Raw genomic sequence first — 10,328 nt, 5'->3', positions numbered from 1 at the left:
GAAGAAATACATGTGAGATTAGTCATACTAAGGTCTCGTTTGCTTTATTCAATTTAAGTCATAATGTCTACACACTATTATGAGTACTAAACATAGACTTATTACAAAACTTAGTTCATTAAGTCGTGACTTAATCACAATACGAATCTACTAAGCATAATTAGTTCATAATTTGACCACTAATTGCTACAGTAAACATTCACTAATCGTGCGGTAGTTATACTTAATAGATTCGTGCAGAGCTCTAATTGTCACTTATGCAATTAGTTTTAAATTAAGTTGGCATCTGAATATTCAAATGACAAACAAGGCCTAATATACTCGTGTTAATACTTCACAGCCAAATACTCTTAACAAAATAGCATCTTGCCCTTTTTTGCCGCAGGGTTCCGTCGGGAGCACCACTTCTCGGTTTCGCTAACACCTGACGTGCTAGTAGTCCAGCTGAGCTCCATGAGACCATGACTGCTTTCTGGTTGCTGCAAGTGTTAACTCTAGCCATCACTGCTGCCTGGGTACTTCGTACATGGAGTGCCCGGAGAAGGCTGGGCAAGAAGACCCGGCCGGCGACGACATACACTTACCCGCCGGGGCTGGAGCCGTACCCGCTGATCGGCCACATGCTTTCAGCCTGGGCAAGGAGATAAATGTGGCCACATACACTTACCCAAACTCTTGTTATCAATTCTGCTATAGGAACAAGGGATAAATGGCTCGATTGACACGGTTTCAGGCTTTCAGCGCCGTGGGTGAACGCACAGTGCGCCTTCCACACGGCGGCGTTGCCTCCGGTGACCACCTTGACCGCGCGGCGGCGAGCGGCGACAGAGTGGGAGCAGGGCGCCGGCCAGGTCGGGGTGGTCGGTATTTCATCCACGGATCCATCGTGACCCCCGGTCGGGGCTTCATTTACCGTCCGGGCCGTTGGGGGTCCACATTAATCGGCCCAGCCCATAACTCCATTATTCAGACTTCTCCGCGGAATACTCAACTTCTCGGATGGGCCATTTCGCACCCCGTGGGCCTGCTCGGCTGAGCGAGCTCTTCATTTGACCTATACGGTTCAACACTGCGAACTGGAAAAGGTGTGACCCGGTGGCAAACTGGGGGAAAAAAAGGCCGGGGCAAGATAAATGGGAAGACAACGATATAGCATAACAAAAGAAGAATAAAAGATAATGGGTAATCATAAATTTTTCTTTGTGAAAGTAAAGTGAAAAAAAATCTTTGTTTCGAAAACAAACATCAGAATTAAATTATGATACCATATTTGTATCTTTTACGTTGAAATCTTTAAAACTGGATCACATTTACTATGTTTGGATGATATTTTCTGTGGAATAATTTATTTGTGAAGTCGGAACTATTGTTCCACTTAGACAATTAATTTGTTCCATTTTAACAATTAAATTGCTCTATGTTTGTATGAAGATTGTTCTAGTTTCACAGTGAAATTGTTCTAACTTTCCGATTAAATTGTTCTAACTTTATGGAAAAAAATTTGGTATTTAAAAATGTAATAAAATGCCTATATTTGATCTTACTTTGCTGCATCAAACCTACGCATACAAAGATTAAAATAATTTAAAACAGATTTGATAAGAAGGAGGCCACTTAAACCAACTGAAATATGACATATGTCGCTGCTTCATATGTAGTCTACACTATCTCGGAACCTAAAAATCATGTGAATCAGAAAAAACTCAACGAAAAAAATCATAGGTCACCTCTATACTGTTGATTGAAGCTCCGACCAGTAGTATAAATAGCATCAACTACACTGGTCCGTAAGTTGTAAGAGCATACATTTTGCAATAATAGAACAAAACTCCATGTTAAGCATATTTGAAAAATATTAGAAAAGAAGAATTTTAGAGCATGGCTATGCTAAATCTTAATATAGCAACCAGGAGTGAAAGAAAAATAAGTAAGGATGAAATTTAACTTTATAGAAAAGAAAAAGAAAAGAAAAGGAACATTAGAAAGAGAAAAAAAGGACAAACCAGAAATATACAAGAGCAAGCATGCACTGCAGAGCTCACAAGTCTCACCAAGACGGAGTGGCCAGGACGCGCACGTGCAGCTGACAGCTAACGACATACATTAGGTCCGAGAGAGAGAGAGAGAGAGAGAGAGAGAGAGAGAGAGAGAGAGAGAGAGAGAGAGAGAGAGAGATCCTCCTCACAACGCAAAGAAGCGAGCAGACTGCCAGCGAAAAAACGATTCTGCGATTGAATCCATCGCACCCGCACGTGACCTTAACGTTAGTGACACTACAGTGCTGTCGTGTCACGTTATGAGCCCTCGACGCTTGAAACGCAACTAGCTCGTGTCTGTCATGGTTTTTTTCGCCCAAAACGAAGAAAGGCAGGCAGGACATTGAAGGTTTTCGGTCCAATCATAAGAGATCTTCACGTCAATCCATCAATCCATTATTGTTTTAAAAAAGAGTAGGAGCACTGCTATTTGTGTAAGATATGAAGCAGAATAGATGTTGGTTACACTGCAATAAGTCTGATATAGTGATGAAAGGATGCTAACCCAACACTCGGTTGGTCAGCTGCAGTGTGCGCGTAAAAGCGAACCGTGGACCAAAAACAGCGAACCATGCACACTGAAGGCGTCGAATGCTCATGTTAGAAGCTAAAAATCGAACTCCGAATATGAGTCGAACACATGAAGTAAAATTATCGTAAAGCTACTTAAAAGTACATGCTGGCAATGGCGCAATGACGAGCAGGACATCTAGGAAAATAATGTGGGGCCCAAGAAAATAATGTTTAGCACAGGGAACCGTGCAGAACCAGCCGAACTGCCCTTTCAATTTCGAACGCGACACTGGAGCTGCCCTTACCGCACGACAGGCTTGCTGTCTCAAGCCGATGTCACCCTATCAAGTTGAATACTTGATCCGGGCCGAAGAGTTTCCTTAAAAACTCGCCTTTCTCTTTCCTTGCAAACATGCCACGCCGTGTAGTGTGTTGTGTGTGCATAAAGTATTGCAGCTGCCTATCTTCTCTGCTTCAACGTCAAAGGCGCTACCCGCTAATGTTGCCGTCCACCACATCTCCACATTCTGAACGTTTCCCTCAGGTACAGCTCCATCCCCGGCCCAATTTCTGACCAACAGCCACACTTCGCCGGAGAAGGAACACTGCAGGCACAGCCGTCTCCTCTTCTTGACCACACAGACACAAGGCACATTGTGACTTGCAATGCTAAATCAACTCCGCCATCTCTTCAACCGAATCCATTCTCCACAGGCCTCGAGTTCAGTTATGATCAGGTTAGGTGTGATGTCCCAAGGAGCTCTTCCATCCAGCCAGCTGCAGTGCCAGAACATGGACAATGGTGCTAGCTCTGGAAAAGTTGCCTATCGACCTCCCCACGGGATGGCTCTGCCAAAGCCGATTCTGGCTCTGCCCATGCGAACCAAAGCCATCCCAACCCATCAAGCTCTTTCGGCAGTGTCACCTTCCTCCGCTTGACTAGGAAGTAACCCCCAATGGCCTGCTCTGCTCCTTTCCACACACACAAAAAAAGTACAATATACCCGCAAAAAAAAGTACAATATATTTTTTCATAAACAATAAATCACTTAAAGTGGTGAGCCCGATCAACGGGAAGAACGTAACATCCAATCCAACATACACCTAGGGCAAAAGCAAATTCAGTACAGCCATTATTCAGAGTACAGGGTGGTCACAGGGAGGCCAGGGTACGGACCATCAGAAGCCTTGCCGACGGGAAATCGAAATCCAAAAATCCAACGGACACCAACGTCGTCGTGCGATATGATCCATCGACTATCTTCAGTTTCCCTTCCACAGGATGGTGGTCTCGGCGATCATGCCGGTGACGACGTAGGGGTCCATGTTGGAGGCCGGCCTGCGGTCCTCGAAGTAGCCCTTGCCCTCCTTCTCCGTGTCGCGCCCCACGCGGATGGACGCGCCGCGGTTCGCCACGCCCTGCGCAGAAACGCAGCCGAGTGAGCAGCAGGAAAAAAATAAAAAAAGAAGCAAGAATCACTACCCCTTTCGAATCTGAACATACCCATTTGAAGGTGTTGATGTCGGCGGTCTCGTGGCGGCCCGTGAGGCGGCGCTCGTTGCCCTCGCCGTACGCCGCGATGTGCTCCGCGTGCCTCTTCCCCAGCTTCTCGATCGCCTTCTGGATCACCTCGTAGCCGCCGGGCTCCCTCATCGACTTGGTGCTGTAGTTGGTGTGGGCGCCGGCGCCGTTCCAGTCACCCTGCCGACACAACGAGTAAGCATCCCCGAACACGATGTCAGTCATCAGACTCCGAAACAGTTAAAAGCTTGCTCACTTCTTTTTCTGTACTTACCTGGATTGGCTTCGGGTCGAGGGACAGCACAACTCCGGCCATCTCGGTGATCCTCTGGAAGAACCAATCAGCCAACAGAAAACGCTGTTAATTTCAGCGTAATAATAACCCTCAATTCTGACGGGAGTAGAATGGACCTCGAGGATGTAGCGGGCAACCCATATCTCGTCGCCGGCAGAGATCCCAACGGACGGGCCAACTTGGAACTCCCACTGTCAGACAGGCACGGAACCATCCGGCTCAGAATCACCACCACGCATCCATCGCATAGAATATAGATATTCATGTGCCATGCTGGGCTTGGTCAGAGTGACGGCCTACAACTTGCAGAGTTGCAGGGGTTGCTGTACCTGGCCGGGCATGACTTCGCCATTGATGCCGCTGATGTTGATGCCGGCGTAGATGCAGGCCTTGTAGTGGGCGTCCACGACGTCGCGCCCAAAGGCCTTATCGGCACCGGCAGCGCAGTAGTATGGTCCCTGATAAAAGGAAAAGGGAACGCACGGCACTGAAGAGTTGAGAAGCTTGCAAAGCCTGTTTCTTTTGGGTTGAATTGGTCATCAGAAGCCCAAGTACAGATTCAGTATATATACTATTCCAGTATTAAAAGCTTCACTATGTCAACTAGTTCAAGGATTAATAAAGAAAATCTTACATCCAATAGCTTGTTTTATATAACTTGCAGAATACAAAAGCTGATGAAATGATAATTTTTCAGAAGAAGTTTTCTTGCCTGGGGACCAGGGTATCCACCAACAGGCCAGCCAATGGGCCAGTTCACATCCTTCTGAAGGAGAGTGTACTCCTGCTCAATACCGTACCTGTTTGAATTCAGAGATATGTCCTGATGAGAAGCAAGATAAGACAGAAAGGTACTAGATAGAAAGTTGAAAAGTTCCAAATACAGTGGTCCTTGAAAACTTTTCTTTTTCATCCTTGCTATTCATACCAACCAAATGTTCTAAGCTGCTGTATACTACAGTAAAAACAATTTACTTTGTTGGTTATTGCATCTTTTGTCAAATTATTAGTACTTTTACCCTTTCATCTGATACAGTATAAAAAAATAATGATATTTCTAGGTAGAAAAGTATAGACTTGGATTAGGCCAGTGCTCATACCATGGCACCTCAGCTGCAACATCCGGGTGGCTGAAGATCTTGGCAGCATTGTATCTCTTGTTAGTGGGGATTGGCTCGCCTTGTGGCGTGTAGCAGTCGCACATCACCTATGTAGAGTAGTTTGAATAAGAACATAGCAAACCAACCACATAGCTTGCTTGTCAAAAAAAGAATCACTTTTACTCACGTATTTCAACCTAAAATATTTTTTCTCAGACAGTTCTTTTTAACCTTACTTAGTACCAGAGCATTATGACCTTATTATGGTCCCTCTTTTCCTTCCTACTTTTTTACTTCTGGCCGTGTCTATGACTTCTAAGCGAAACGTAAAATAATAAGAGAACCGAAGGCTTACAAGGATGTTGTCACCCCTCCTGAACGGGTCCTTGAAAATGGCTTGAGGGCTTCAGAGTGAAATAAAAAGGCGCAACCGCATAAGCAACAAAAGAGCAAAGGTTCTATGCAAGTAAACTAAAAAACATGAGCAGATGGAGCAAGGAGATGAGGATCATACTAGAGGATGACTTCGCTGTCCTCTCCGGGAGCCTGCCCGGTGCTGGAGCCATCGTAGTTCCATTTTGGGAGCTGGCTCGCACTGGTGATGGGGCCTTTCACCGTCTGCTCCAACAACACAACGGTGAGAAACATATCATGGCAATAGACATGGTTCAGTTAGACAGTTACAGCCAACTACAAGAGCTGGCATAGGTCACGATTCAGAAAGACATGGCGTGAATGGAGCTACGGACCCTTGCTTTGCTCCTGAGGTCTATGCCGGACCCTCCAATCCTGCACAGAAGAGATGGCATCAGATAGATATTCAGACTTGGACAGTAAAGTAGAGCGATTGGTAGTAGAGTAGAATTCAGGATATGCTGCGTTTGTAGCCAAACGGTGAAGTTTCAGGTTGTGGGATATCATAGACACTGAATGCAACTAGCGACGACGGAAAAAATCGAAAACAATACAAACACAATCTTGAGACAATTCAGATCATTAGCAGTGCAAGAGCAGAAGGAGGCCAACCAGATGTACTCGGCGATGATCTTGTCGGTGCAATCGCTGAGGTTGAGGTTAACGAGATCGGTGAGGCTGGCCATCGCTCACAAGCAAAATCAAGAACGCGAGAGAGCTTAGTTGGCAAAGAAGAAGATGCGATGAGATGTGTAGCACAGGGGATGGGTCCGAAGCTGGGAGACGCGAGGGGTATTTATACAGCGAAGCTGGCTGCGGTTGGAGGATGGAGGGAGTACGGAAGCAGGGCAGGGCGTGTATCATTTAAAGTTAGAGATAAAATGTGGTTTGTTTTCCAGGTCCCTGAATAATCTATGCCAGCAGTTTAAAAAGAGATACTGCTCGCCATTTATCTCTCTATTTTTTAGGCCTCTTGTGCAGTTGTGCAAGTCATCGTCTCAACTTGGGAGACGGTTAAAATTTTCCTTTTTTTTTCAGGGAGAACAAATAGCAGATCTGACCACTTGACCAGACCCAAGTGAATTAGTTTGATCGAGCGGCTTCAGTTTTTTTTCTCTCTCTCTGGCTTTAGTTTGATCGAGCGGCTTTAGTTTGATACTGGCTTCAGGATTCTGCAATGCCCGGATAACTTAAGTCGGATGGAAACTACGAGTCAAAGTTTTACATTATGATCTACAACGTGCCGTATGAATTTGGCATTTGTTCATTGAGCGCCGTGTCTCTGGCCTTTGGGAGTAGCGTCTCTTCAGAAGGAATGTCCTTCAACTGAAAGAATACAACAATGCAAGCCCAGACCTTGTGTCGTGCTGGATGAAGCTAAAAAACAGCAAGCACAGTTGGATCTCGGATGGCCACTTATGACTTATCCTGAACCTGAATTGACGGTAATGGTGAACGAAAGCCCACTTTTCGCGGTCTTAAAAATTTCGTGTAAACTGGTCCAATAAACATGGGGCTGCTTTTCATGAGTATCTTGTCGGTTCTTCTAAACCACTCAAACGAAAAGTACACCCCGAAAAGGAACCATGCTCTTACTGTTATTTGCGTGACAAGAAGAATCTACCCAAAAGGATGGACTAGAGAAAACGGGTTTTTGTCACCGTCTTTATGCCTGTTTGAAGCAACAGAGGTCGCAAATCATGTATATACATAATACATCTGCAAAGCAAAAGTTATAAGATTGACAGTCAACTGATCATTATATAGTGATAGTTAAAGGATCATCACAGTTCTAGTCGTATTTGCACTGTCGATAAGCTTTGCGGAAACGGACAAGCAAGGCCCGTCGCATACAAGAACAATGTGTGCGCTGTATTTTCGCCATTCCGCCGCATTCCTGAAACTCCAATGGTGATTTGTGCCAACTTGTTAGTTGTTACAGGTCTTCGCTTCAAATCCTCAATCCAAGAAGTATACGACACTGGTTTGTTGTTTGATGCCACAGTGAAAGCTACTTCTAGAATAAAGAGTAGAGCTCTTGCTTAGAGATTCTTCAGAGCGGGGCCAGAGCATTATTGTTTTCAGCTCCACCAATCTTATTTTGTTCCTCAATCCGTTCTAATTGTTCAGCAAATCTGAACGTATTCGTTGATTCAATATGATGGTTTCTGCAACTGCCATGTTGGAAGAATTGAACACAGGAAACCAAGGCTAAATGGTGGTATTGTTTGCATCTTGTGGCATCTCAAACGTCTTCTATTCACCGCATTGGCTGACTTTGCTTCTACATTATTTTTTTTCCTTTCTTAATGTTGTTTCTTTTTCAGACGTTGACTTTGTTTGCGTATAATGATGTCATTTGATGTGTGACATATTTTTGACAAATTAGTGTTTGCGCTCATTTTTCTTAGCCTTTCACATGTCTCCAATTATTGGAGGTTCCAGTTTTCCGATATTGAGATCGAGGTGTATGTTATTTTCCTTTTGGAAAGTCTAGGTGTATATTCTTCTTATTGATTGAAAGGTCCAAGTGTATATTCTTATTGAGATCCTAAATGACCTGGGATTTAACAAAATCCTTAGGACAAGCTCTTTATTCCTGTTCTGATCATTTGCAGGCTGGATATTTACCATCATCGTTTAATTTGAATAAACTGTGGTCTGCAGCGAACCACATCATGCTGTCCGTCAGAAATTCTATCAACCGGAAGTCTTATTTGATTTTTGGTACATTAAGCAACAAGGCAACGATTTGTCGTATGTTCAGATACTCCCAACCCTTGAGACGCTGAAGAGAAGATCACCTGGGGATAATGCCCCTTTGGGCTCATAAAAGTCATGCCAAGGTGTGTCTGTGTGACACTGTTCCCCCATGAGACTCGGTCAGCTAATTTATGTTTCTCAATTTCCATCCAAGAACTCAAGTTGTAGTTTGGCACCAATTTTCTTTGCAGAATCTTGCATCTTCCTTGCACCTCTGGCTTGTCCCAATTGCCCATGGAATCTGTAGTCAACAATTCTTTATGTCCGTTTACTGGGTGCAAAAGTTTTATTTTTGAAGAAGAAAGGTCAACCCAGAACTCATTTCTTCCAATCAATCTCCGTCAATGCCATGTAAACTAACCACCCTACATCTTTCAATATTTTCAAACAACTGATGCAATCATCGCTCTTTAAAAAAATATATACTAGCTGATGCGGGAACTCGATATGCCGTCTTCCATCCAACCAGGCCTACTATCATGTAGCGTAGAATAATCGCAAGTAGAATTACTAGTTTTAGGAAAGCTAAAGTTAGAATAAACCAGAATAGTTGCTGTCATGTTCAATATCTCATTTTCGATACTTGTGTGCAAAATAGCTGAGGTAGGATGTACGTGGTGGATTCATATTTAGTATATTGAGTGCCTCAAGCAAAACCATCAACGCCCTGCTGCATCCTGTGGTCTGTGGAACTATACCACTGCGACGGCAAACCATGGTGAGTTCACGTGAAAACATTGCCACCCCAGCTACTGTAATGTAATGGCTTCATAGCCCAGCCGATCAGTCCGTTGGCACTTGCAGTCATCTACTCATCTTCTCCCAGCGACACATTCGCTCGTCTGCGAAATTGACGAGTGAGTGCGGCGTCGAGAATGGGACTCGGCAGTGACAATGTGCGGGTAACCCAAGGAATGTTGTCCTCCCTTTTTACTTTGTTTCGTTGGACGGCATCGGAGGAAGCGAGCAAGAATCATCAGATTTGGCCGTGCATGCCCGTTGGACACGATTGCGAGATAGAAATATGCCTTGCGGATGAATGTGCGTCGGTCATGGACTCATGGCAGATCTTCATCTTGTTGAGCTTTTGGAAATTATGCTCCGAATCTATACTCTAGATGGCTGGATATATTCCCAGAGAATCGACAGATCAGTTGCCGCTGCAACAAGCTGTTCGGCCATCCCGAGCCCTCTGAAAGTCTGCAGTCTGCGCAAGGGAAGTCAAGTGGTGGCTGGTAAGAAACAAATATACGTGAAGTGAATTTCGGAGCTCAGAGATGAGCCATATTCAAATTTGGCGAAGGAAATGCCCGAAAGATGAATCCATATGGATAGGAGAAAAATATTGCATGCAGCTTATTTTATCTCACGTGGATAATGCATTTTTTAAGTCAAGGTTCACAAAAGTATTGATCGTTCTCCATTTATAGGCACACCCAGGTAACCCAGGTGCACTTTATAACACGATCATAGTTTATAGGTGCACTTTATAACACGATCATAGTTTATAGGTGCACTTTATAACAAAAATTATGCTACTGTCTAGAAAAACTGAAAAAAAGATACTATAGTGCTCAAAAAGTGGAAACAGTGGCACAAAGAATTAGGAGTAATAGGGTGCTTGGTTGAGGAACTATCATGAGGTAGTCCATCCTGGAGTCATGCAATGAAGTTTGGTGAGACAA

The 10,328-nt window shown here is 44.4% G+C and overlaps 1 protein-coding gene across 1 annotated transcript; it reads right to left on the bottom strand.

Moving 5' to 3' along the window:
* Nucleotides 1-3,560: 3,560 nt before the first annotated feature.
* On the bottom strand, nt 3,561-6,772 carry LOC120646816 (glutamine synthetase root isozyme 5-like). The gene is made up of 11 exons (XM_039923305.1): nt 6,493-6,772; nt 6,216-6,255; nt 5,981-6,084; nt 5,822-5,870; nt 5,467-5,573; nt 5,079-5,166; nt 4,696-4,824; nt 4,483-4,557; nt 4,346-4,399; nt 4,054-4,251; nt 3,561-3,968 (listed from the first exon to the last, which is right to left on the bottom strand). The coding sequence occupies exons 1-11, from the start codon at nt 6,564-6,566 to the stop codon at nt 3,813-3,815; spliced, it is 1,074 nt and encodes a 357-aa protein (XP_039779239.1). The 5' UTR covers nt 6,567-6,772; the 3' UTR covers nt 3,561-3,812.
* Nucleotides 6,773-10,328: the final 3,556 nt, after the last annotated feature.

Source organism: Panicum virgatum, chromosome 9K (genome assembly GCF_016808335.1).
Source record: "Panicum virgatum strain AP13 chromosome 9K, P.virgatum_v5, whole genome shotgun sequence".
Taxonomy (NCBI): domain Eukaryota; kingdom Viridiplantae; phylum Streptophyta; class Magnoliopsida; order Poales; family Poaceae; genus Panicum; species Panicum virgatum.
This window is presented reverse-complemented; position numbering and strand designations above follow the sequence as displayed.

Coding starts and splice junctions, on each gene's coding strand:
- LOC120646816 (XM_039923305.1), bottom strand. CDS start 6,566: ATGGCCAGCCTCACCGATCTCGTTAACCTCAACCTCAGCGATTGCACC. Junction 5,574..5,821: donor GGAGGGGTGACAACATCCTT/GTAAGCCTTCGG, acceptor TACTCTACATAG/GTGATGTGCGACTGCTACAC. Junction 3,969..4,053: donor ACATCAACACCTTCAAATGG/GTATGTTCAGAT, acceptor GTTTCTGCGCAG/GGCGTGGCGAACCGCGGCGC.